The sequence below is a fragment of the Myxocyprinus asiaticus genome, chromosome 2 (genome assembly GCF_019703515.2).
Source record: "Myxocyprinus asiaticus isolate MX2 ecotype Aquarium Trade chromosome 2, UBuf_Myxa_2, whole genome shotgun sequence".
Taxonomy (NCBI): domain Eukaryota; kingdom Metazoa; phylum Chordata; class Actinopteri; order Cypriniformes; family Catostomidae; genus Myxocyprinus; species Myxocyprinus asiaticus.
This window is the reverse complement of record NC_059345.1, coordinates 17,482,263-17,510,127: the sequence shown is the minus strand read 5'-3', so window position 1 is coordinate 17,510,127 and position 27,865 is coordinate 17,482,263. Positions and strand designations below refer to the sequence as shown.

Genomic DNA, 27,865 nt, shown 5'->3' with positions numbered 1-27,865 from the left:
TGACCCTTGATCAAGATTTTACCTCCCAGCCCCACTGTTGTAGTAGTCGTCGTAAGTCTAACTCCTCCCCCAGTCTAGGATCCTCCAGCTGTGATTGGTGGAGATACTTACGGGGCGGGGCGTGATGTAGCGCGATGTGTCCAGTATCTAGGCGGGATGAATGGTCAGACTGATCAAATCAACTTTTTACTATGTTGGCTGGTTGCATTAAACTTTTCTTCAGCTGTGCTTCGAAAGCAGCCTCTTTCCTTACATTCATCCACGTTTACGTTGATTTAGAGTCTAGAGTGTAGAGATGTAGAATTGCGAAATATTTGCCTGTCCTACGGAAATACAAGCACGTCTGGATTTGAGCTGAGTAGTATGTGGAAGTGACACATCTTTGTTTGGGTGAGTATTGTTTATATTTTGTCATGTTTTGTAGTTTTAGTACACGGAGGGATATGTTACGAAGGGTTGGTTGGTAGCTGTAAGCTTGTGGACTTGCTGGTTTCAAGCATGTTTGGCTTAAAAAAAAAAAAAAAAAAATTAAAAAAAACTATATGGTTGGTTAAATTCATCGAAAGCAAAAATTTCTCCGTTGTTATGTATTTTATTTTAAGCAATATTATCAATTTAAGCCACACGACCAGATTGGCGGCTTTTTGGGGACTTGAACCCGCGCTAACTGACTATGAAACAACCAATTTTTAGTGCTATGAACAAATATGACTGTGTTCTTTCTATAAATACACCCAAATATTCTGATATAAGTATATGTTTGGACAATTATTTGGTAATGGTTGTACAAATGTTAATTATATAGCATGTAAGCAAATGTGAACTGTAGGTCCCTATACAGGTTGGTACTTAGGTCAAATTAATGTGTGACGTGAAACTGTGCTGTTGAAAGTGGTTTAAGTAAATAGTGTATTTATTTTAACTCTGAATTATGCAAAATGCGTGACCATTAGATGGTTTTAAACTCTTTTATCAGTTGCATTAAAGTTAGCCTAGTAAGTTCCGGGTTGACTCATTTGGAGTTGAGATTCCGCACCAAGATTTCAAAAAGTGTGGAGGCGCGCGGGACTTGGTGAAGTCCCGCCTCCCAGCGCCGCGCTCATTGGCCACTGTCCGTTGGGGGCGTGTTATTTTAGAAATTCTCCGTCAGGATTCGATGGAACGCTCGTCAGTTATCGCTAAGCGCACAAAATCAATACTGGAATTTTAAATCAAAATATATATTTTTTTATTTATGCGGATTTCTGAAAATCTGTTAAATCACAAAATTCAGTTTTAGCTGAGCCACACGTTGATAAGTGTTACAGCTGAAAAATCTTCATGATGCTGTCTCCAAGATTGTATAATGCTGTAAAGAAACGGTAGGGCTCATTAATTCATTGTAAATAATATTGCTGATGGGCGTTAAATGTTGTAACATTGCATTGTGTGTTTGATTCCTTAGGTGGAAGATGAACAGTACATTACCAGACGGTCATAAGGTGGTCAAGAAACCTTTAAACAGTCCACTCAAGGCAAGATCAGCAAATGAAAATGTCAGTTACGCTGTTTTTGTGTAAACAAATGTCATTTTGTCTTATCAAATGAATAGGATGTGTTTACTTTGAAGAACATACAGTACGTCAGTGCTTTTTCCTTAAATAGTGCAAACGTAATATCCAATGTGTTTTCTGTGAAATAGGGGCATGTTTTTGTGGAACCACAAACACCATTAAAAAACTCAGGGAAATCTACATCTGAAGCTGTGTTACTGGAGAGCCATAAGACCATGGGACCTCTGACAACACCCACTAAGGGCCATGAGGCACAATCAAGCGAACCCTGGACGCCCACATCCAACCTGAAGATGCTCATCAGTGCAGCCAGCCCTGAGATTCGCAACCGTGAGAAAGAATGTGCTGTGGACAGCAGTGAATCTGAAAACTCACAGGTATCAGTAAAAGTCAACAGAAGAGATTTAATTACACTTAAATAGTAAATCAGTACTACTTTCCAGGTGACTTAGGGTAAAGAGACTTGTTTAAGGACATAGTGATCTATTTGGTAGTGCACCTGCAACCAAGATTAAAGGAATAGTTCACCCAAAAATGAAAGTTCTCTCATCGTTTACTCACCTTCATGCCATCTCAGATGTTTATGACTTTCTTTCTTCTGCAGAATTTAAGTTAAGATTTTTAGAAGAATATCTCAGCTCTGTAGGTCCATACAATGCAAGTGAATGGTGACCAAAAAGGACATAAAGGCAGCATAAAAGTAATCCATAAGACTCCAGTGGTTTAATCCATATCTTCTGAAGCAATCCAGTTGGTTTTGGGTAAGAACAGACCAAAATGTAACCCCTTTTTCACTTTACATATTTTCATTGCAGTCTCTAGGCACAATCATGATTTCAAGCTCGATTACACTTACTGGTGCTTGACGCATGCACAGATCACTAGATGGCGCTATAGGAAGTGTAGTCGAGCTGGAAATCATGATCGCTAAGAAGACTGCTGTCAAGATGTACAGTGAAAAATAAGTTATATTTTGGTCTGTTCTCACCCAAAACCAACTGGATCGCTTCAGAAGACATTGATTTAACCACTGGAGTCTTATGGATAACTTTTATGCTGACATTATCTCCTTCTTGGAGCTTTTGGATTTCTGATCACCATTCACTTGCATTGTATGGACCTGCAGAGCTGAAATATTCTTCTAAATATCTTTGTTTATGTTCAGCAGAAGAAAGAAAGTCATACGCATCTTGGATGGCAATGCTCATTTGCCTGTCCATGTGTTTAAATATTTGTTATCCTTTGTCACACAGGAGCCTGAGCAAGGGGAGGAGGTAGAAAAGCTTCAAATAAGTCGTAAAGACAAAAGCCTGGGTTTGCTGTGTTTCAAATTTCTGGCAAGGTACCCAAACTACCCCAATCCTGCTGTAAACAACAACATCTGCCTTGACGATGTGGCAGCCGAACTGAGTAAGTTGCTCAAAACACAACTACAGTTAATGCATTCGTAATCAAATTATGTTTTGTTTGATCAATCCTAATTGCTGCTATTGTCTCTACCCTTTAAGATGTGGAACGTCGTCGCATCTATGATATCATGAATGTCCTTGAAAGTCTAAGCATGGTCAGCCGACTGGCTAAGAACTGCTACACCTGGCATGGGCGGGCGAAACTCGCACAGACACTTGCTGTACTCAGACGAGCCGGCAAAGAGAACCGCTATGAACAACTGTTGCAACAGATCCGTCAAAGGAGCTTAGAGCAAGAAGAGAGGGAGTTCGACTTGGATGGAGAGGAAAAGGAAAATGAAGAAATGGCCAGTTTTGATATGGATGGAGACTCTGGTCAAGCAGAGCTTTCGGGAACAGATCCTAAAGCAGGTGTGTGAATGTGACATTCTGGCTGGCCCTCTGCCTGAAGCAGTCATTTCCAATGAGTACTGTTGTATTACAAAAGATAGTAGAAATGACTTATTTTGTGGTGTCACTGGAGCACAGAACACAAATGTATTGACTTTGTCCTTTTCTGTAGCAGCAGCAAACAGTCGGAAGGACAAATCTCTGAGAGTGATGAGTCAGAAGTTTGTCATGTTGTTCCTGGTGTCCAGCCCTCCTGTGGTTAGTCTGGAGATTGCTGCCAAGATCCTCATCGGAGAGGACCAGGTGGTGGATCAGGACAAAAACAAGTTCAAAAGTGAGTGCTGTTCTCAGCATGATATGTATTAAAGTTGTACCCTAAATAACACTTTGGAATTTGTACTTATGGTGAAAGTGTTATAATTATTCATGGAGATATTATTTTATTTGGTGGTTAAAAATCAACTACAAACGAAGCACTTAAAGGGATAGTTCAAACAAAAATGAAAATTCTCTCATTTATTCAACCTTATTCCATCCCAGATGTGTATGACTTTCTTTCATCTGCTAAACACAAAGATTTTTAGAAGAATATCTCAGCTCTGCAGGTCCATGCAATGCAAGTGAATGGGTACCAAAACTCTGAAGGTCTAAAAAGCATATAAATGCATCATAAAAGTAATCCATAAGACTCCAGTGGTTAAATCTATATCTTCTGAAGCGATATAAGTGTGGGTGAGAAACAGATCAATATTTAAGTCCTATTTTTACAATCAATCCCCACTTTCATTTTCACTTTTACTTTCACATTCTTTTGCTTTTGTTTATGGCAATTAGCATTCTTCGTGCATATCACAACCTGTTAGGCAGGGAGGAGAATTTACAGTAAAAAATGACTTAAATATTGATCTGTTTCTCAACCACACCTATCATATCAATTCTAAAGATATGCATTTAACTACTGGAGTCTTATGGATTACTTTTATGTGGCCTTTATGTGTTTTTTGGAGCTTCAAATTTCTGGTCACCATTCACTTGCAGTGTATGGACCTACAGAGCTGAGATATTCTTCTAAAAATCTTTGTGTTCAGCAGAAGAAAGAAAGTCATATGCATCTGGGATGGCATAAGGGTGAGTAAATGATGAGATCATTTTTGGGAGAACTATCCCTTTAAGTACAGTTAATCATTAAAAATGGATTTAAAGAACCTAAAAAACATTAGTAACTAAAACACATCTGTATTTTTACTGAAAGCCTTATTCTTTTTTTTTCTGTTGCCAGCTAAGATCCGCAGACTTTATGACATCGCAAATGTTTTGAGCAGCCTAGAGCTGATAAAGAAAGTGCACGTGACTGAGGATAGAGGTAGAAAGCCTGCTTTTAAGTGGACCGGGCCAAGTGACTTGCCATCTCCAAAGGGTTAGTGTTCCATACACCATTATAATCCTTTTCTGTTGTTTATGAAATCTGGCCTGATCACAATCAAAATTATTTTGCTTTAATCAATATGTACTTCTAAAAAATACACTTCTCACTTGAGGTCCTTATTCCTTTAATAAAAAAAAATTGTGTGGTAGGTTGGTGTTCCATCATTTATTGTTTGTTTGTTTGTTTATATTTGTTTTCTCACAGATCTAAAGATCTCCACTTCATCAGCATCAAGGCCTCTGGATTCTCGTTCCTCCATAGACAATTGTGCTAAAAATTTATTTTCCTCCCCTGGAACAAAACGAGGTTTCACTCGCCATCATTCCTTGGTCAAACTGGTCAAGAGCATTCAGGATGACCGCAGAAAAATTAATTCTGCACCATCTAGTCCCAATAAAATGACAGGTGAACCAGTTTACTGTCAATGTACCTTTAAAGAACAGTGACAAGGATGGTTAGATTTGATCTTTGTTCAATAACTACTATTAAATTTTGTTCTTGTTTTCAACATATTTAGCTGCATATTGTACAGTACTAATACAAAAACATTAACATTAAATACAAATGTTGCTTTAAAACAAAAATGGACCTGAAAGAGCACAAAGCACTCAGCATTAGCAATTTAAAGTCAAAACATTACTAGATTCTTTTTTATTTTACTGCAAAAACTAAAGTTTTTACCCTGAAAACTTAAGGTGATTCTGCAAATGGTGTGTTCTGTGCAAGCAAAATGGCCCACCTTGCTGCCATCTGCAAAAGGCATCTAGATGAGCAGTCCATGTAAGTAAACTTGTGTTCCTTAAAAAAAAGATAAAAAGAACAATGAAGTATCTATTTGAGTGATCAACACTATTGCATTGATTACAGAGACATCCATAGGCAATCTAAGAGGGAGGTGGCAGACTCACAGAATGGAAGCCCTTCAGTATCGTCTATACTATCTAAATCCACATCTGCTCATGAACATCAGCATAATGGACCTTCAGGAATGCAGATCCCATTTCTGCCTGTAGGGGCGATCCCATCCCTTCCTACCAAGTGCACCCCCGTCATCCCTGTTCTGATACCTCAGCACCAGACAGGCGGATCATATGCTGTTTACATGCACTCCACCTCTCTCAGACCACCACCCACCAGCCTAGCTGTTCGCTCAATGACATTTGAGAGCCCAGGGAGCACAAACACAAAAACATCACCCCCTACCGTGAGTAGTGCTGACCAAACCCTCTACTCATCATCACAAGACCAAGAATCAACAAGTCCCTCGAACCGTAAACGAGCATGTGAAGAAAAGGGCTTAGAGGGGAGTCCATCCAAAGTCCAACGGACAGAGCCAAAGGTAAGTTTATGTGAATTATTTGTATAACAGTATATAAGAAATGTAAAGTTAAAGTGTTAAACAAGGTGAACCTGTTAAACCAAACATTGGAAGAGATTGAAAAGGGTGGTAGAACTGTTTGGAGAACCTGTTTGCGTACAGTCATTATTTTTGCAAATAATTTTTGGCAGCACAGAAATTACACACTTTACTTTGAACATATTAAAGTACTTCAATTGAAAAATGAGTAATCATTTGAACAAGCTTTTAAGCCAGATTGCTAGTATACAGTTTGCCCAAAACAAATAGTCAGAAATGAAATTCATCAGGGTGTGAAATTGACACCCACCAAATATCTGTACTTTTTGTGCAGCAGAGGGTAGTTTTGCTTATCTAACAGCCAATGTGAGATGTACACTCACTGAGCACTTTATTAGGAACACCTGTACACCTACTTATTCATGTGATTATAATCAGCCAATCATGTGGCAGCAGTGCAATGCTTAAAATCACGCAGATATGGGTCAGGAGCTTCAGTTAATTTTCACATCAACCATCAGAATGGGCAAAAAATGTGATCTCAGTGATTTGGACCGTGGCATGATTGTTGGAGCCAGACGGGCTGGTTTGAGTGTTTCTGTAACTGATGATCTCCTGGGATTTTCACGAGCAACAATCTCTAGAGTTTACTCAGAATGGGACCAAAAATATCCTGAGAGTGGCAGTTCTGCGGATGGAAACACCTTGTTGATTAGAGAGGTCAACGGAGAATTGCCAGACTGGCTCGAGCTGACAGAAAGGCTACGGTAACTCAGATAACCACTCTGTACAATTGTAGTGAGCAGAATAGCATCTCAGAATGTACAACACATCGAACCTTGAGGCGGATGGGCTAAAACGGCAAGACCTCGTCGGGCACTTTATTAGAACCATTATATTCCTATTAAAGTGCTTAGTGAGTGTATGTAGTATATATTGATTTATGTTTTATAGTTGAATTGGAAATATAAAAACAACTGTTTCAATTGGGCAAAAAAGTTATTTTCCACCCTGAACTTCTTAGCTACGCATTTTATAGTCTGTAGCAGCCAGGTTGACCCTTTCTGCTGTTGTATCCTTTTAAAGAGCGCTTCTCCAAAGCTGTGTGAGATTCTCCAAGCTCGTCTGATGGCCCGAAGAGGTGCTTTTCTCTCTAACCGTCCATCCCCGAGAGTCCTGCATCTGGAGTTCTCCAAACCCTCTGAGAACCATTCTTCCTCGTTGCCCGCCAGCGCAGCACCTCTGGAGCACAGCGTGGAACCCTTCCTGGAGAAGGAGGACAAGGTTCAGACCTCAGACAATGAGAGAGGACTGACCCCTGTCAGAACAGCACAATCACAGGTCCAGAAAGTCAGCGTTCCATTGCAGGATGTGGTGCTGCCATCTGGACCCATACATACAGCGGTAGGAATAGCACTGCATGTTCTTGAATTCAGAAAAAACTGTACAGCACCATGTCCAATTAATCTTTTGAATCCTCAGGTAACTTGGTGGTTTAGATGTGATATTTTCTTTATAGTCTTGGCTTTAATTCTTCTTGTTTGTTTCTCAGACTTTGATCCCTGCAGGTTATTTGATTCCAATCTCCCAGCAGTCTTTTGTGAGCTTCAGAGATGTGCAGTGCTCCACTGGAGAGAGCTCCAAAGCCTCCACTCCAACTTATAATGTCTACCAGACCCCAACAGCAGGTATGCTAGTGCCCATTTTGCTTGCTGCCCATTAAGGGTGTCTCAAATCAGTAACTTATGATGTTTAATTTCATTTAGAATCCTGTTTATGTTGATATCTACCCATGTAGCCCAAGAAGTATGCAACCTGGACAGTGTCATCTTTGCTTATAGGCAAATCTTTTGAGCCACTCACCTGAGCCATAAATGCAAAACTTTTAGAAGCCAAGGGAAACGGGAAAAAACTATTTGACACTGTTTAGAGCCCTCCAAAACAATCAGTCACTGACAAAATATCTAATATAATATAATGAAACATTTACAATTTTTGAATATTTTGCTTTCAAAAACATTATTTTGTTAGAATAAGTGACTACTTTTTAATGGGCGTCAATGGAGAAACAAAGGTCTTGCCTGCATAACTTCTCTTCCTCACTCTTTATTTCCATTTAGATCTATTTGTGTAAAGCCTTTTCTGTAATGAATTAAATGATTACCCATATTTCTTTCCTTCATAGGTTCCAGACCCGTTCTTCCTCAAGAAGTCACTCCCACCCATCTCCCTATTCATCGGATACCTACCGTCTCTCCATTCTCTTCTCATGGCCATCGTATCCACAGCCCCAGTCCTACCATTCTCAACTTCACCCTGCAGAACCTAGGTCTTATCCCTGGCACCACCACACAAAACTCTATTACAGAGCGGGCCAGCCCCTTGCCATCCCCTCACCCAGGCCGGCCACCACGGGGCATGATATTTGTGAAGCCCCTCTCTCCTGCTCAAGCTCTGCAGCCAGCCTCAATACACGGGCAGCCCGTCTCCTTCAGCATACCCCAGGTAAGACCACTGTAAATGCTAGGGATGTGCTAATACTGTATGTAAAATTGGTAGCATAATGATAACAAATATAAAATGGATAGTTCTGGTCCTGGATACTTATTGGTCAACAGCCTTGCTTTATTCATGATAAATCACAGCACTGAGCTCTTCACAGAACTTCTATTTGTATCACTCTGCAGCACCCATAGCAGGGTATCCGCAGGTCCTTAAAACGTCTTAAAAAGTTAAAATTTAAGGACATAAAAAGTCTTAAATAAATTACAAGAAGTCTTAAATTTCAGTTGCTGAGGTCTTACATTTTGGGGCGTGAATAGAGGAAACGCTTAAAACAGCAGAATCAAAATAATCCCTCTCTCTCGTGTATCCATCAGTTAGCAGCTGACACTTGAGTTTAGTGCTAGCGCATGCAGGGAAGCGCATTTTTACTAAACTTACGATGTTACACATGTATAAACCTTCATAAACCTGTTAATCCGGAATGCAAATGCCGTTATTCTGCGTCTGTAAAACACTATTACTCCTGCTTGATATCTCCATCTCTCTAGAGCTCCATCTGACATATACAGGTATTTTCTCTGCCATCTGAATGTCAATTAAAAAAAAAAAGTAATAATATACAAAACAATAATAATATAATTATATAAATATAATATTTGTACATAATCTGTTTTCAATATATATCATAACTAATTATGCAGCACAGTTCTCTTTCATAATTTAATCTGTTAACATTTTCAATACATTTTGTCAACTTTAAATGGCCATCTTTAAGGTAGCTGACAAGTTTAGACTTTTAATTGAGAGATTTCACACGAAAATGTAAATTGTCACCACTTACCTTCATGCTGTTGCAAACCTGCATGACTTTCTTATTTCAGTGGATATCAAAAGGAGATATTAGGGAGTTTCAGTCACCATTCACTTTCATTGAATGAAAAAAATATGCAGTGATAGTGAATGAGACTAAACGTTTTGCTTAACATCTCCTTTTTTTGTTCCATGGCAGAGAAAAATTCATACAGTCTCAGGGGTGAGCAGTGATGACAGAAATGTCATTTTTAAATGAACTGCCCTTTAACTACCTGTTAAAGTATTTGTTAAAGGTATCTGCCAAGAAAAAAATATATAAATGTTATTCAGCACATGCTAGACCTGATTCATAGCAGTGCCATCTTTGATTTTTAACGGGAATGACAATGAGGCTGTGAGGGATAGATGTACAGCCTCTTCAATGGGCTGTACTGCAGTTTAAAGTGTTCTTAGATCATTCCGTGTACAAAACATTGAAAAAATTATTTTTCAAGGACACTCAGTAGACAAAACTCCAGACAGACAACGAGTTGTGAAAAATCAGATGGGATCTAGGAGCTTTTTACGTCTTTATACCGTGCATGCCTTTGAAGAGATGGTAAGTCTATCCTTCACAGCTTCATTTCCATTCCAATTAAAAATCAAACATGGCGCTCCTGTGAATAAGGTCTATAGACCCAATCCTCTTGTTTACAAAAATGTCAGTGCATGCGCAGTAAGTGGTTGCAGAAAGCCCGCTGACTGTTGTGTTAGATTTGACAGATTAGATGATTAAACGAAAGTATGACACAAAACCATCATAAATACAAACATATTCTTATCGATACAATTACTATAATGAAATGAGTTAATAACAAACATGTGATCATGTTCACTATAAATTTTTGCTGCAAAGTTGTGAGTTGAAATGATCTCCTCAGTCCAGTCAACTCTGTTGATGGCTTGAAGATTATGTGCAAAATGACAAACTGTCAAACTGTTAAAGACCAAATTTTAATCATATATTTGTTATTTATTAATTTAAACATGTTTCAACTAGGGCTGTCACGATTATAAAATTTGGCTTATATTTGGATTATAAAAGTTGTCAAAAATTTTTTTTATTTATTATGACGATTACCGGTAATTGTCGATGATTTAATTGCCTTTCAAATTGTCATACTTCTTAAGGTGTATGTGTGCTTTATCCATCTTAAAAAGTAATTTATTTATATTTAACTTGTAATCATATAATAAAATAGGGATATAACATTTCCATTAAAGCTTTAAATACTAACCAATTATATTTTAAATATCAAACTATTTCCAGATACTTAAAATATGTATCTTGGTCAACTTTAGTCTTGTTCCATTTTACATTTCCACTGTTTTTATTTTTTAATATTTTTGGAACCCAGCCTATTATACAGTATACTGTCCTAAATTCTTCACTTTCACAAGTTATTTTTAGTGTCTCAGAATAATCCCACAATTTCTCATAAAGGAAGACATTTGAGATTATGTGTGTATTTCAAAATATGTGTGCATTTGTTTTCTTCATTCTATCATTTCCACAGAAATAGCGTAAGCAGGCATGTCCTCTCTGTCACTGCGTGCATCGACCAAAAACATTTGCCACGCAAACGTTAAATTAAAGTGAAACAGGAGCGCTTTGCATCCACTATCAGAATCCTTACCTATATTTTTGCGGGAGTTTGCCGCAAACCATTGCGGAGAGCACGTGCCTCAGAGCACTTTAAGAGTGGTTAAAGGGATAGTTCACCCAAAAATGAAAATTCTCTCATCATTAACTCACCCTCTTGCCATCCCAGATGTGTATGACTTTCTTTCTTCTGCTGAACACAAACAAAGATTTTTAGAAGAATACCTCAGCTCTGTAGGTCCATACAATGCAAGTGAATGGTGACCAGAACTTTGGACAGAAAGGCAGCCCAAAAGTAACCCATATGACTCCGGTAGTTAAATGCATATCTTCAGAAACTATGAAAGTAGAATGCGAATTGCCAAAAACAAAAGAAGAAGAATGTGGAAGTAAAAGTGAAAGTGGAGATTTATTGTAAAAAAAAAAAAAAAAAAAAAAGGACTTAAATATTGATCTTTTTCTCACCCACATCTATGAAACTATCCACTAAAGGCATTCACTGATATAGAACTTCTGGCAGATGCCAATAATTATTTTTATCAAAGGCAGATAACCAATATGATGTAAATCTTGATGTCTAGATTAATTACATTTATCTAGCGTCTCACATGGCATCAAAGTAATACTGTATAATGTAGACAGAATAGATAACTATCTTCTTCCAAAGCCAGGCATCGAAACTGTTTACATTGAAATAAGACCTAATTTTGGCAGTCAATAATAAAAAAAATCATCAATATATGTCATCAGAATATCAAGCATTCCTAACAAATGCAATGTGTAGTATGCACCTATGTTTTTCTAAATCAAGTCAGTATGACATTTCAAGTCAGTTTTGCTATTGCTTGATAAGAATTGAGTTAATCTTTGACTGGTAAACAAAACAAACCCTAACCTAATATCCAGGTCAGTTTCTCAGACCCTCCCTGAGTTTCTGTAAATAGTCCTTTTTTTATTTTTTATGACCATTTGCATATTTGTTCTCATTCCTCCAGGCTTTAGTAACCACGCCCAAAGGCAGTCAACCTCTCCAGCAGAGTTTCTTCCACACCCCGGTCTCCTTCCCTACTGTAACCAACACTACAGTACCAAGAAACATCTACATCCCTCAGAGAAAGCTTGATGTAAGTTCAGAAGATACCTGAGGAGATGACTGAGGACAACCACACCTGCAGACCTAATGCTGCTAAAAAACAGTTCGTCTGTTTGAGCCATTATGTGTGTATCTTTTGATCAGTTTTTATGTTTCCCTTTTTATTATTTTACTATAGGGTCTGCATTAACTTCTTGTGTATCTGTGGTTCTTAATGCTTTTCATGGTGCTGAGACTTTGAGGAAGCCAGGACAGCATGCAAACATGGTGCTACTCTTTAACAGGAAGGCAATTGAGGGTTTATCGAGGAAAAAAATAAAAGCACAATCGAGGTGGCCTTTTTAAATGAGGTATTGCCTAAAAAAATGCTGTAAATGGATGGTTACAAAAGAATGAATGAACAAAACATGGTGCAAAAATTTGTATTAAATGTTAACAGGAAATCTAATTTCAGGGCTTCTAGGAATTGCCAAACCTTTAAATGTTTATAAGTACCACAGAATATTAAACTGACATAATTTGGCATTATGTTAAAATGTATTAATATGGGAGAATGTTGTTAAATTGAAGGTGTTATGAAATGTTGTAGATGTATTTTATGTTAATGAAATGTAGTAATATTACAATCTGCACATCATTTATATGAGCTGTCTCCTGTACAATGTGGTTTCTGTGTAATAAAGATAAATTAATGTGCACTAAAGATGCGTTTACTTTTGTCTGTCACTGTTTTCTATTTACCGTTAATGGCATAAATAAGGGAATTGCCCTCACCTGACTTTTCAAATCATCTATTCCCTAAAATTTCCTAACATTCCCAAATAACACAGCACTTGCATTGAGAAGTCTGATTAGTTTTAACGATTTGGTTCGTTCCAATGAACCGGTTAAAACTGGATTAATTTGAATCGTTTAGGAGTCACCATTGTAAAATAAATGCAATACTGATGTTGAATTTTGTATTATTGTAATATGACACTCACCTTTTATTCCCAAAGTTCTACTTGACATGTAAGTAATTGACAAAAGTTTTGCATGTTGTTTCAAAAGAACGATTCAAATATTAATCAGATGATATGCTTGAGCTGTGGCTCGACTACTATCTTATGCTGACGCACCACATTTAACGTCTTCCTGTGGAATAGTTTCAAATGTTTTATTTTTTTAATATAATGAAATTAATGGTATTGAAGACATAAATTAAACCACTGGAGTCATATGGATTACTTTTATGCTGCCTTTATATGCTTTTTGGACCTTCAGTAATCTGGTCACCATTCACTTGCATTGTACGGACCTGCAGAGCTGAGGTATTTTTCTAAAAATCAAAAGAAAGAAAGCCATACACATCTGGGGTGGCATGAGGGTGAGTAAATGATGATAGAATTTTAATTTTGGGGTGAACTATCTCTTTAAGAGTTCCATTCATTCAGAAATGTCGATTAAGCCATTAACTGATTAGGTAGTAAGTCAGCTGCATAGGTAGGTTGAAAATGGATAGTTTAAAAATCACTTTCATGTGTGGAAGAGAACAACGTAAACATTCTTCCATCTTTTGTATTCTGCAGAAGAATGTCATACAGGAGCAGTGTTGGGTGTAATGCTTTACTAAGTAATTAATTACTGTAATTTAATGACTTTTTCATTGAAGGGATTACTCTTAATTTTTCAGTAATTTAATTACAGTTACTTCTGATGTAGTTGTGTTAAATACTGTATAGACCATAGAACAATATATAAAACAATAGTGAATTTAAAATCGAAATTTAACATCTAATGTTAAAATGTATGTTTTCTAATTTAATGCAGCCTCCTTAAATTCTTTGGCCAGTTCATGAATAATTGATTTGATTTTACATGATTTATTTGAAAGAATTAAAAGAACAATTTCATGTCTATCCTTGTATTTTTCATCTGGTCGAGGTTGATAAGGGTTTTAGAAAGTAATTAGTAATAAGTAATGCAATTACTTTTCAGACAGAGTAATTAGTACAGTAATCTAATTACATTGTAGAAGATGTAATTAGTAGTTAGTAATTAATTACTTTTTAGAGTTACTAACCCAACACTGTACAGGAGGAATGATAGTGAGTGTTGATAGAATTTTCCTTTTGGGGCAAACTAACCCTTTATTGGAAATTATGGACTTGCTTGTGAAGGCCTTTTGGTAATCATCAAAAACTTGATTTAATTTTCTATCAGTATAATTCAATTTGCCATTGTTTTCCTGTCAAATTATTTTAATGTATTCCTCTGACCAAATAAAACCAGGTATATATAGCATGATTCTGTTTGGGATGTATTTAACCAATCAAAAACACACTAAACAATAAAACAAAAATCAAAATAAACAACTGGCTGAGTATACTTCTTTAATGTGTACACAAACACAGTCATGTCATGTGAAAATTAATTGCGTTTATTCATGTTTTATATCTGGGATCTCTGAGGGTGCAAATATAAGTAATGTAAAATAAATAAAATGTAAAAAAAGTTTAGATAAGATTAAGAAGTCTTTAACCTGGGCTGCTTCCCAAAAGCATCGCAAGGTTAAGTTGATCTTAGAGACCATTGGCACCAGTGGTTTCTATGATCTGCTTAGGCTTACGATGCTTTTGGGAAATGCTGCCCTGATATGTTAAGTGGCCTGTTAAAATGACCTTCCAGTCTCTTAGACCCTAAAAAAAACATAAGAGTTAAACTCACTGGAACACTCAAGCATTTTAAGAGCTAAACAAATGTTTTGGTGCTTGTAGTATAACCCACTTATGGATTGAATATCACTGTAATTGCATTTCATTTGTGTACTGTCAGCAGTTAATTTAAGAGCATGGCTTCATTTAAGTGTCAGCACGCCCCCCAGCTCCTTTCCAGTATATAAAGATCACTCAAAGAGGGTCAAAAATGGACATTGTCAGGTACCCTGAGCTTCACAGAGGTGAAACCATTATTTTCAGAAGATGTCTTACATAACCCGTGACTAAGTAAGTAGAATATAAACCTTTACATTTTAATGTCTTTCCATGGCTTGTTAACATGCTATTTATTGCATTTGCAAATATTTTTCATATTAGTGTTTTTTGAAATAAGCCTATTATAAAGTTATTCTTGAAGAATTCATCAGGATTGTAGTGTTGTGAAATAGAGAATGTGAAGCTTTGTGAAGAGTAACGATGATTGGGTAATACCTCTAATAAGTTTCAAATTATATAATGTAATTAACAAATCAATATTTAATGTACATTCAAATAGTAAAAGAATTCACGAAACATTGATTTATATATTCATATATATTCTTATTGATACACATGAACTAATACTCTGTTATGCATCACATAATGTTTGTAAATCAATGTTTAATGGAAGTTATTATATTATATATCATACAAGTATTATCGTTTATGTGAAAGTGTTACTGATTATTGTTATTTAACTAGCAGTCTTGACATTGATATGCTTTATTTTATCCGTACAAAATAGAGATCAGCAAATTAATTTAAACATATACAAAGAATATAATAACAATAAAATAGAGGAAGTTCATATTTAGATTCTTTTAGTGAGACTACACAGCAGACACCTATATACTTACATACGTGTAACCCAGCGGCAGTGTCATCATTAAAAGATCTATTTCTAGACCCTTATCATTACATTCCACACTAGTGAGGTGATACTCTGCCTGCTCAAAGAGAAGAGATAGAAAAAGATTAAAATGACTCATTACTTTGAGATAGGATACATCTATTTTTATATCTGACCATAAGATATATAAAGGAAGGTAGTCAGCATTTCTCCTAAGTATTTAACATTTTTAAAGATAAATGGCAGGTTGTTTTCCACAGTAAAAATTGTTAATGAGCTAATTCTTACACTCATCCCCTCAGGTCAATGTCTTTGGCATTTTGGCATAGCCTAACTGTCTTTCTCCCATCCCTGTAAATTTCAGATTCATTTCCCCAGCCAAGGATGCCAAATTGGGGTGGAGGAGCCAAATGTGCAGCCTGTGAGAAGACGGTTTACCATGCTGAGGAAATACAGTGCAATAGCCGGAGCTTCCACAAAACCTGCTTTATTTGCAGTAAGTCTGCAAGAGGTTTCGGGGTATTAATGAGGAACATGACAGTGAAAGAAACACCATTTGCTCAGCATTGGGCAGTGTGTTGAAAATGTGTTACTGTATATTGAAATGAACATTAACCAAGATTAATAATTGCTGTAAAAGTATTGTTCATTGTTAGTTCATGTTAACTAAAGTAGTTAAGTAATGTTAACAAATGAAAACTTATTGCAGATTTTTAACTAGACATATTTCAGAATTACTAATTTATACCAGATCACAACAGAACATGAACTGATTTGTGTTTAAATATATTAAATTAAATATATACAGGTGCATCTCAATAAATTAGAATGTCGTGGAAAAGTTCATTTATTTCAGTAATTCAACTCAAATTGTGAAACTCGTGTATTAAATAAATTCAATGCACACAGACTGAAGTAGTTTAAGTCTTTGGTTCTTTTAATTGTGATGATTTTAGCTCACATTTAACAAAAACCCACCAATTCACTATCTCAAAAAATTAGAATATGGTGACATGCCAATCAGCTAATCAACTCAAAACACCTGCAAAGGTTTCCTGAGCCTTCAAAATTGTCTCTCAGTTTGGTTCACTAGGCTACACAATCATGGGGAAGACTGCTGATCTGACAGTTGTCCAGAAGACAATCATTGACACCCTTCACAAGGAGGGTAAGCCACAAACATTCATTGCCAAAGAAGCTGGCTGTTCACAGAGTGCTGTCTCCAAGCATGTTAACAGAAAGTTGAGTGGAAGGAAAAAGTGTGGAAGAAAAAGATGCACAACCAACCGAGAAAACCGCAGCCTTATGATTGTCAAGCAAAATCGATTCAAGAATTTGGGTGAACTTCACAAGGAATGGACTGAGGCTGGGGTCAAGGCATCAAGAGCCACCACACACAGACATGTCAAGGAATTTGGCTACAGTTGTCATATTCCTCTTGTTAAGCAACTCCTGAACCACAGACAACGTCAAAGGCGTCTTACCTGGGCTAAGGAGAAGAAGAACTGGACTGTTGCCCAGTGTTCCAAAGTCCTCTTTTCAGATGAGAGCAAGTTTTGTATTTCATTTGGAAACCAAGGTCCTAGAGTCTGGAGGAAGGGTGGAGAAGCTCATAGCCCAAGTTGCTTGAAGTCCAGTGCTGTTTCCACAGTCTGTGATGATTTGGGGTGCAATGTCATCTGCTGGTGTAGGTCCATTGTGTTTTTTGAAAACCAAAGTCACTGCACCCGTTTACCAAGACATTTTGGAGCACTTCATGCTTCCTTCTGCTGACCAGCTTTTTAAAGATGCTGATTTCATTTTCCAGCAGGATTTGGCACCTGCCCACACTGCCAAAAGCACCAAAAGTTGGTTAAATGACCATGGTGTTGGTGTGCTTGACTGGCCAGCAAACTCACCAGACCTGAACCCCATAGAGAATCTATGGGGTATTGTCAAGAGGAAAATGAGAAACAAGAGACCAAAAAATGCAGATGAGCTGAAGGACACTGTCAAAGAAACCTGGGCTTCCATACCACCTCAGCAGTGCCACAAACAGATCACCTCCATGCCACGCCGAATTGAGGCAGTAATTAAAGCAAAAGGAGCCCCTACCAAGTATTGAGTACATATACAGTAAATGAACATACTTTCCAGAAGGCCAATAATTCACTAAAAATGTTTTTTTTATTGGTCTTATGATGTATTCTAATTTTTTGAGATAGTGAATTGGTGGGTTTTTGTTAAATGTGAGCCAAAATCATCACAATTAAAAGAACCAAAGACTTAAACTACTTCAGTCTGTGTGCATTGAATTTATTTAATACACGAGTTTCACAATTTGAGTTGAATTACTGAAATAAATGAACTTTTCCACGACATTCTAATTTATTGAGATGCACCTGTATATTAATTCATTCAATTCGGTCTAACCTGATGTTTACCAAACATTTAAATTTTACCTGGAGTAACCAAACATTTACATTTTCTTTCCAGTGGGACCATTATTTTATTTGGCTTAGATTAGAGTCAGCATGAAATCAAAATGTACCTTATTTACTTTCTTAATACACGTTCGTGGTCTCTGTAATCTTTCATCAGAATCACTTGGTAGCACACTTTCCATTTCCCCTTTCTCTCTTCACTTTCCAATCACGAAAAGGGCATAATAATAATCATTAAAAAAAATAATAATACATGAGCCTGATGAACTGTTATGTGTGGCACAACAGCCATATGGTAACCAGTCCATGAATTCAAAATGTCATCAAAAGCAAGTTTTAGTTGTACAAATGTTGCTCAGTCATCAAACAGCCTCTTTCAGTAATACATCATTAATCCTTTAAGGGCTGGGCCATGCCAAGAGGGTGACGATAGTTTGTTTAAGACTGGTAACACTCTAGTTGAGTTAACACTCCTGCATTTAGCTGCCAATCTAGGGCCTCTTTCCATCTGCTGTAGATGGCATAGGGCAAAAGTGCTTTGGTCTCCCAGTGCCTCTTGTCCATCCAGCCCAAAATTAGACTCAAAGCTTAGCTCCCATGAGCCTCTTGAGCTGCTTTGGCTGACAGTGGAGCAGCTGGCAAACACAGACAGGAGATGACAGCCCTCTGGAGGAGCTATGAGATCATAGCCCAACTCTAGACTCTCTTTATCTCTTGCAGTAGATTAAAGACTTTGCTCTTTTAGATTTTATATTAGTTTTAAGGTGTACTAAGTCATTTTTGTTCAATGTTTCCAGGTCAATAGGCAGTGGACTTTGACTTTATACTGACACCTATTCATTTGGATCAAAAACAACTTTTCAGCTACAGATGGCATTGTAGAAACCCCCTTTTATTTTCACCTATGGTTAATCTTTTTTGTTTGCCAGTGAAAGTGTCCGACAATAGGGGGTTAACCGAGTGAGAAGTATTCTGTTGGTCATGTAATCTCAACATCACATGTCGTGATTTTTATCATCTTTTTCTCAGCTCATTATTTGATCGGACAAAAAATGGAAAATAAACATCTATTTCCAAGATGTTAACTGGATGTATTCACAGAATTAAACATGCACATAATGATGTCATGTAACAAACAGTGTTGGGTAAGTTACTTAAAAATAGTAATCCACTACAAATGACTAATTATTTCTCTAAAATTGTAATCAGATTACTTTACTAATTACTTCATTGGAAAATTAATCACATTACTAATTACTTTTACTAAAATTCTAAATAACGTCTATATTTCTTTCTTGTTCATTGTTACACACAAGGCAAACACTTAGCGCCTCACATTTCTCCTTCACAATGACTCGTTATGGGGCTATAATTCAAGTATATTATACATAAATAATATATTAGAAATAAGCATAACCCTATAATGTACTTAAAATTAATTCAATTATTTGAGAGTCAGTAACTGTAATCTGATTACAAGAATTTAAGAAATTACACTACTTTTTTTTTTTTTTACTAAAAAGTAATTAGATTGCAGTAATTACTTTGTAATTGTATTACACCCAACACTAGTGACAAAATATGTAGCATACTGCTACATGTTTGAGGTGTTTATGGTTGTATCATATAGTATGTGTACATACTACTTAAAAAAAATAGTAGGAAGTATACAATAATTACTGCCCAGTATGCTGTATAGTAAGCAGTAGGCCAGTATTACATTTTGAACAGCTACATGCTCTTTCAAAAGTACTATTCATTTCCTTGGGAGTAAAATATTTTTTAATGTGGAAAAAAGTACTGTACATTAAACAAAATTTATTTAATCAAGGGACAAAACCTGAGCAAGCAGTTACTTGGGGATTTTAATTTTCATAGATGCTAATTTATAATGAATATGACTTACTGTTACCATGTCAATTTCTTATTAATACTTATTTCTTATGGAAAAACTATGGGATTGTTTAAAGTCATTTTACTCAGTCTTTTCAGTCATATATTTAAACAATCAAAACTGTTTCTATTTTGTAGTGGTTTGTCGTAAAGGTCTGGACAGCACAACAGTTGCAGCACATGAGTCTGAGATTTACTGCAAATCCTGCTATGGCAAGAAATACGGTCCGAAAGGCTATGGGTACGGTCAGGGTGCTGGAGCATTGAGTTCTGACCCGGTGGATAATGAAGAACTCCAGCCTCAAGAGTATGTCGAAGAGAAAGTACCAGTAACATATTCTAAGACAATATAATAACCAATTCATGCTAAATAAGATCAGATCAATAGGCAGAAAGAGAAATATTAAATAAAAAATCATTATTGAGGAAGTAAAGACATGAAAATCACTTTTATTGCTCCTGTTCTGATATCTTTGAAAATGGTAGTGAATAAAGTTTTATTTATATATATATATATATATATATATATATATATATATATATATATATATATATATATATATATATATATATACACTCACCGACCTTTGATAGGTACACATGTAAGCCTACTTATTCATGCGATTATCTAATCAGTCAATCATGTGGCAGCAGTGAAGTGCATAAAATCATGCAGATACGGGTCAAGAGTTTCAGTTAATGTTCACATCAACCATCAGAATGGGGAAAAATGTGATCTGTCTGGCACCAACAATCATGGCATGATTGTTGGTGCCAGACAGGCTGGTTTAAGTATTTCTGTAACTGCTGATCTCCTGGCATTTTCACGTGCAACAGTCTCTATAGTTTGCTCAGACTGGTGCTAAAAGCGAAAAACATCCAGTGAGTGGCAGTTCTGTGGATGGAAACTCTTTGATGATGAGAGAGGTCAATTGCCAGACTGGTTCGAGCTGACAGAAAGGCTACCATAACTTAGATAACCACTCTGTCCAATTGTAGTGAGCAGAATAGCACCTCAAAATGCATAACATGTCGAACCTTGAGGCAGATGGGCTACAATAGCAGAAGACCATGTCGGGTTCACCTTCTGTCAGCCAAGAACAGAAAGCTGAGGCTGCAGTGGGCACAAGCCTACAAAAACTGGACAGTTAAAGACTCGACAAACATAGTCTGGTCTGATGAATCTCGATTTCTGTTGAGGTACACAGATGGTAGGCCAATTGCAGCCTCAGCTTTCTACAATTTCTACAATTGTACAGAGTGGTAATCTGAGTTATGGTAGCCTTTCTGTCAGCTCTCTCATTAACAAGGTGTTTCTGTCCACAGAACTGCCACTCACTGGATGTTTTTTGTTTTTGGCACAATTCTGAGTAAACTCTAGAGACTGTTGTGCGTGAAAATCCCAGGAGATCAGCAGTTACAGAAATAATCAAATCGGCCCATCTGGCACCAACAAATATGCCACGGTCAAAATCCCTGAGATAATTTTTTTTACCTATTCTGATGGTTGATGTGAAAATTAACTGAAGCTCCTGACCTGTGTCTGCATGATTTTATGCATTGCACTGCTGCCACAAGATTGGCTGATAAGATAATCACATGAATGAGTAGGTGTACCTAATGAAGTGGTCGGTGAGTGTTTATATATATATATATATATATATATACATACAGGTGCATCTCAATAAATTAGAATGTCGTGGAAAAGTTCATTTATTTCAGTAATTCAACTCAAATTGTGAAACTCGTGTATTAAATAAATTCAATGCACACAGACTGAAGTAGTTTAAGTCTTTGGTTCTTTTAATTGTGATGATTTTGGCTCACATTTAACAAAAACCCACCAATTCACTATCTCAAAAAATTAGAATACATCATAAGACCAATAAAAAAAACATTTTTAGTGAATTGTTGGCCTTCTGGAAAGTATGTTCATTTACTGTATATGTACTCAATACTTGGTAGGGGCTCCTTTTGCTTTAATTACTGCCTCAATTCGGCGTGGCATGGAGGTGATCAGTTTGTGGCACTGCTGAGGTGGTATGGAAGCCCAGGTTTCTTTGACAGTGGCCTTCAGCTCATCTGCATTTTTTGGTCTCTTGTTTCTCATTTTCCTCTTGACAATACCCCATAGATTCTCTATGGGGTTCAGTTCTGGTGAGTTTGCTGGCCAGTCAAGCACACCAACACCATGGTCATTTAACCAACTTTTGGTGCTTTTGGCAGTGTGGGCAGGTGCCAAATCCTGCTGGAAAATGAAATCAGCATCTCTAAAAAGCTGGTCAGCAGAAGGAAGCATGAAGTGCTCCAAAATGTCTTGGTAAACGGGTGCAGTGACTTTGGTTTTCAAAAAACACAATGGACCAACACCAGCAGATGACATTGCACCCCAAATCCTCACAGACTGTGGAAACTTAACACTGGACTTCAAGCAACTTGGGCTATGAGCTTCTCCACCCTTCCTCCAGACTCTAGGACCTTGGTTTCCAAATGAAATACAAAACTTGCTCTCATCTGAAAAGAGGACTTTGGACCACTGGGCAACAGTCCAGTTCTTCTTCTCCTTAGTCCAGGTAAGATGCCTCTGACGTTGTCTGTGGTTCAGGAGTGGCTTAACAAGAGGAATATGACAACTGTAGCCAAATTCCTTGACATGTCTGTGTGTGGTGGCTCTTGATGCCTTGACCCCAGCCTCAGTCCATTCCTTGTGAAGTTCACCCAAATTCTTGAATCGATTTTGCTGGACAATCATAAGGCTGCGGTTCTCTCGGTTGGTTGTGCATCTTTTTCTTCCACACTTTTTCCTTCCACTCAACTTTCTGTTAACATGCTTGGAGACAGCACTCTGTGAACAGCCAGCTTCTTTGGCAATGAATGTTTGTGGCTTACCCTCCTTGTAAAGGGTGTCAATGATTGTCTTCTGGACAACTGTCAGATCAGCAGTCTTCCCCATGATTGTGTAGCCTAGTGAACCAAACTGAGAGACCACTTTGAAGGCTCAGGAAAACTTTGCAGGTGTTTTGAGTTGATTAGCTGATTGGCATGTCAAAATATTCTAATTTTTTGAGATAGTGAATTGGTGGGTTTTTGTTAAATGTGAGCCAAAATCATCACAATTAAAAGAACCAAAGACTTAAACTACTTCAGTCTGTGTGCATTGAATTTATTTAATACACGAGTTTCACAATTTGAGTTGAATTACTGAAATAAATGAACTTTTCCACAACATTCTAATTTATTGAGATGCACCTGTATATACATACACTACTGATCTAAAGTTTAGAAACACATACTCATTCATTATTATATATATATATATATATATATATATATATATATATATATATATATATATATATATATATATATATATATATATTTTTTTTTTTTTTTTTTTTTTTTCATTTTAGAATAATAGTAAAGTCATCAAAACTATGGAATAACATAAATGGGACTATGGGAATTATGTTGTGACTACACAAAATCCAAAATATATCAAAACTGTGTTATATTTTAGCATCTTCAAAGTAGTCACCCTTTGCCTAGAATTTGCAGACATGCACTCTTGACATTTTCTCAACCAACTTCTTGAGGTATCACCCTGGGATGCTTTTTAAACAGTATTGAAGGAGTTCCCATCTATGTTGGGCACTTACTGGCTGCTTTTATTTATTATTTGGTCCAACTTATCAATTTCAAAAACTTTTTTTTTTAATTAAATTTTAGTTTTATAATGAAATAAATTAATATGGTGGCACAATTATATTTTTGTCTACAAAACTAATAAACATTTAAGCATACGCCTTCAGATCAAAAGATTTTTAAGATCATGAGAAACATTTCAGTCAAGTGTTTCAAACGTATTGACCGGTAGTGTGTGTATATATGTGTGTGTATATATATATATATATATATATATATATATATATATACTGATCAGCCACAACATTAAAATCACCTGCCTAATGTTGTGTAGGTCCCCCTCATGCTGCCAAAACAGCACCAACCCGCATCTCAGAATAGCATTCTGAGATGATATTCTTCTCACCACAATTGTACAGAGTGGTTATCTGAGTTACCGTAGACTTTTTCAGTTCAAACCAGTCTGGCCATTCTCTGTTGACCTCTCTCATCAACTTGGCGTTTCCGTCTGCAGAACTGCCACTCATTGGAGGTTTTTTTGTTTTTAGCACCATTCTGAGTAAACTCTACAGACTGTTGTGTGTGAAAATCCCAGGAGATCAGCAGTTACATAAATACTCAAACTGGCCCGTCTGGCACCAACAATCATCCATGCGATTATATATTCATCCAATCGTGTGGCAGCAGTGCAGTGCATAAAATCTTGCAGATATGGGTCAGGAGCTTCAGTTAATTATCACATCAACCATCAGAATGGGGAAAAATTTGATCTCAGTGATTTGGAGCATGGCATGATTGTTGGTGCCAGACGGGCTGGTTTGAGTATTTCTGTATCTGCTGATCTCCTGGGATTTTCACGCACAACAGTCTCTAGAGTTTACTCAGACTGGTGCCAAAAGGAAAAACATCCAGTGAGTGGCAGTTCTGTGGACGGAAACGCTTTGTTGATGAGAGAGGTCAATTGCCAGACTGGTTTGAGCTGACAGAAAGGCTACCATAACTCAGATTACCGCTCTGTACAATTGTGGTGAGAAGAATATCATTTCAGAATGCCATTCTAAGATGCGGGTTGGCGCTGTTTTGGCGGCATGAGGGGGGGCCTACATGATACTAAGCAGATGGTTTTAATGTTGTGGCTGATTGGTGTAATCTATCTATCTATCTATCTATCTATCTATCTATATATATATATATATATATATATATATATATATATATATATATATATATATATATATACTGTATATATTTGTTGAAATTACAAACAAAATGAAAATGTTTCCTTTCAAATAATAATAAGAATTCAAAACCACTATGGTGAATACATCATCTGAGATGAGTAACTATTAAATAAAACAATTATTTTAGTTCAAACCATTTTGACCATTCAAACATCAGCACTTTCAAGAAATGTGTTTTTCTATTGATCAAATTGATGATTGAGCTTTAGTATGAACACAGCCATGTGTTTATGATGTTGTTGATTTATTGCTGTTTTGTGTAAGTTTTGTGTTTTTTTGAAGGCCCAAACCACCTCGTCCCTCGTCCGCTAACTCAAACCCAAACAAGTTTGCACAGACGTTTGGGAGCACAGATCGTTGTCCACGCTGTTCCAAAGCTGTATATGCAGCAGAGAAGATCATGGGTGCTGGAAAGGTAATGACTAGACCCAGAGAGTGTTTGGCAACAAGAAAATCCCTACTTTGAAATTATCCGCCCATAGACATCCAGACTTTTTTTGGGAAGCCCCGCTCTTCCCCCACCCCCCCATGTTTTGTGGAATATCTCAGGCTCTGAATGGACTATAAATGTGATATTGATGTCAGTTGAAAGCAAAGAACCTCCATTTGTAGGCCTATCATAGGACGTAATTAAACACTCAATATAAACAGATTTTAAGAGAACTGTTCTCATTCTCAGCACTCCTGCAATATGCTACTGTCAAACATGCTGTGTAAAGCATTTTTCACTACAGTAATTTATCAATCTGTTACTGGCTCTGATTCAACAGGCCTGGCACAAAACCTGCTTCCGCTGTTTATTGTGTGGGAAAAGCCTTGAATCCACCACAGTGACTGATAAAGATGGAGAGTTGTACTGCAAAGGTACCACCAATCACATCAGACTATGCCACCTCAATGCAAAGTCTCATAAATATCACTTAACCAATTGATAGACCGTCTGTTTCAGATAGGCCTATTTACTGCTTAATTGTTCAACTGCCTTTATAGTCCACCTAATGCAATCAATAACTTAAATACTGTACTAGTGATTAAACTCTAAATGATGCTCATTTAATGTACTGGATCTAGTGGAAGCAACCTGCTGACCGCATCTGATCATGCCAACACTAATTAGCATTAATAATAATTAAGATGTGGGGGATAAAGAGTTATCTATATTCAGGTTTTCCACACCTTTTGACCAATGAATTTCTAGTTGTTCCTTATTACTGGATGAATATAATTTATAGAGACTGCTCTCAGAAAGAGAATGATTTATTTTAGAGCCGAGCATAACTGGAAAAATATATTCATATATTCAGTATAGAAATTTCTATGACTTTAAAAGCTTACCAGGCCTGAAATTTAAATTTTAATGGTCCCATATATTTTCAGGTATACAGTACATGACCATGGGAACCTTAAGATGCTGAAATATATACTACTAGTCAAACTTTAGTCGCTTGTACTTTATTTGTAGATTTGAAAGACAACATTTGAAACTTTATTGACCTGTTTCTATCATTCTTTTCAGTTTGCTATGCCAAAAACTTTGGTCCAAAGGGGTGAGGCTTGGGGAACCCAGGAGTGGTCGAGGAGAATTAATGAAAAGTTTAGACCAGCATGTGCAGTTTTCACTAGCTGATGTTTTGTACTTAAACTTGTTCCTCTGGTGATGCTTTGCACTGAGTAATGCATACAACTTATATATTACAAATATTGTATATCAATTCAGTCTATTGTAACTTTACATCTTATGTCATAGCATAAAAACATAATGATGACATTAAGGATTGTATATGTGATTAAAGACAATTGACCATCTGAAAAGGGTGTAATAGTTTTGTTTTAAAAGAAGACCCTGAAGGCATTATACTCACCGACTACATTTACAAGATGTAAAACATCTGTCAATTTAAAAAAAGTTAAACAAAACAATGATGCTTTACTGGTCATTATCACTTATTTCTGTGCATTTCATTTATTGCAGGCTACTTTGATAAGAAAACATCTCTTAAAGGGATAGTTCACCCAGAAATGAAAATGCTCTCATCATTTATTCAACCTCATGCCACCCCAGATGTGTATGACTTTCTTTCTTCTGCTGAACACAAACAAAGATTTTAAGAAGGTAATTTCAGCTCTGTAGTTCCACACAATGCAAGTGAATGGTGACCAACATTTTGAAACTCCAAAAAGCACATAAAGGCAGCATAAAAGCAATCTATATGACTCCAGTGGTTTAATCCATGTCTTCTGAAGTAACCTAATCAGTTTTGGGTGAGAACAGACCAAAATGTAACTCCTTTTTTACTTTATATCTTGTAATTGCAGTCTCTAGGCACGATCATGACTTCAAGCTCGATTACAGTTCCTAGCGCCATCTGCGTCTGCTTCCAGCACTAGAAAGTGTAATCGAGCTTGAAAACATTTTCACTATAAAACTTCACATCAGCAGTCTCCTTAGCGATCATGATTACAAGCTCGATTACAGTTCCTAGTGCCATCTGCGCCTGCTTCAAGCACTAGAAAGTGTAATCAAGCTTGAAAACATCATGCCTAGAGAGTGCAAATGCAAGATATACAGTGAAAGAGGAGTTACATTTTGGTTTGCTCTCACTCAAAATCTATAAGATTGTTTAAGAAGACATTGATTAAACCACTGGAGTCTTATGGATTACTTTTATGCTGCTTTATGTATTTTTTTGAGCTTCAAAGTTTCGGCGATCATTCACTTGCATTGTAGTTGGATATATTCTTCCAAAAATATTTGATTGTTTTCTACAGAAGAAAGTCACACATCTGGGATGGCATGAGGGTGACTAAATGAGAGATTTTTAATTTTTGGGTGAACTATTCTTTTACAAATGTAAATGTAAACAGTTTTTAGCCCATTCAGGATTCATGAATA

General features: G+C 36.7%; 2 protein-coding genes across 4 annotated transcripts; both read left to right on the top strand.

Moving 5' to 3' along the window:
- Nucleotides 1-134: 134 nt before the first annotated feature.
- LOC127413311 (transcription factor E2F8-like) lies at nucleotides 135-12,881 on the top strand. Of its 3 annotated transcripts, none has more exons than XM_051650358.1 (14): nucleotides 135-390; nucleotides 1,445-1,514; nucleotides 1,682-1,930; nucleotides 2,807-2,963; nucleotides 3,062-3,373; nucleotides 3,525-3,686; nucleotides 4,632-4,769; nucleotides 4,983-5,183; nucleotides 5,474-5,558; nucleotides 5,646-6,117; nucleotides 7,222-7,539; nucleotides 7,688-7,823; nucleotides 8,321-8,640; nucleotides 12,091-12,881. In XM_051650358.1, exons 2-14 carry the CDS (start codon nucleotides 1,452-1,454, stop codon nucleotides 12,238-12,240), a joined length of 2,763 nt encoding a protein of 920 aa, XP_051506318.1. In that variant the 5' UTR covers nucleotides 135-390; nucleotides 1,445-1,451; the 3' UTR covers nucleotides 12,241-12,881. The 3 variants fall into 3 exon arrangements, with proteins under 3 accessions (XP_051506318.1, XP_051506309.1, XP_051506299.1); XM_051650349.1 differs by having other exon boundaries at nucleotides 1,445-1,535; nucleotides 3,528-3,686; XM_051650339.1 differs by having other exon boundaries at nucleotides 1,445-1,535.
- Nucleotides 12,882-15,034: 2,153 nt separating this feature from the next.
- LOC127413475 (cysteine and glycine-rich protein 3-like) lies at nucleotides 15,035-26,784 on the top strand. The gene is made up of 6 exons (XM_051650664.1): nucleotides 15,035-15,172; nucleotides 16,138-16,269; nucleotides 20,228-20,396; nucleotides 25,255-25,387; nucleotides 25,743-25,836; nucleotides 26,489-26,784. The coding sequence occupies exons 2-6, from the start codon at nucleotides 16,158-16,160 to the stop codon at nucleotides 26,521-26,523; spliced, it is 543 nt and encodes a 180-aa protein (XP_051506624.1). The 5' UTR covers nucleotides 15,035-15,172; nucleotides 16,138-16,157; the 3' UTR covers nucleotides 26,524-26,784.
- The last annotated feature ends 1,081 nt before the right edge of the window (nucleotides 26,785-27,865 follow it).

Excerpts from the sequence above, each read along its gene's own strand:
- LOC127413311 (XM_051650339.1), top strand. The coding sequence starts at position 1,452 with ATGAACAGTACATTACCAGACGGTCATAAGGTGGTCAAGAAACCTTTA. Across the intron at positions 1,536-1,681 it reads CAAGATCAGCAAATGAAAAT|GGGCATGTTTTTGTGGAACC; the intron begins GTCAGTTACGCT and ends TCTGTGAAATAG. Across the intron at positions 1,931-2,806 it reads GTGAATCTGAAAACTCACAG|GAGCCTGAGCAAGGGGAGGA; the intron begins GTATCAGTAAAA and ends TTTGTCACACAG.
- LOC127413475 (XM_051650664.1), top strand. The coding sequence starts at position 16,158 with ATGCCAAATTGGGGTGGAGGAGCCAAATGTGCAGCCTGTGAGAAGACG. Across the intron at positions 16,270-20,227 it reads CAAAACCTGCTTTATTTGCA|TGGTTTGTCGTAAAGGTCTG; the intron begins GTAAGTCTGCAA and ends TCTATTTTGTAG. Across the intron at positions 25,837-26,488 it reads TGGAGAGTTGTACTGCAAAG|TTTGCTATGCCAAAAACTTT; the intron begins GTACCACCAATC and ends CATTCTTTTCAG.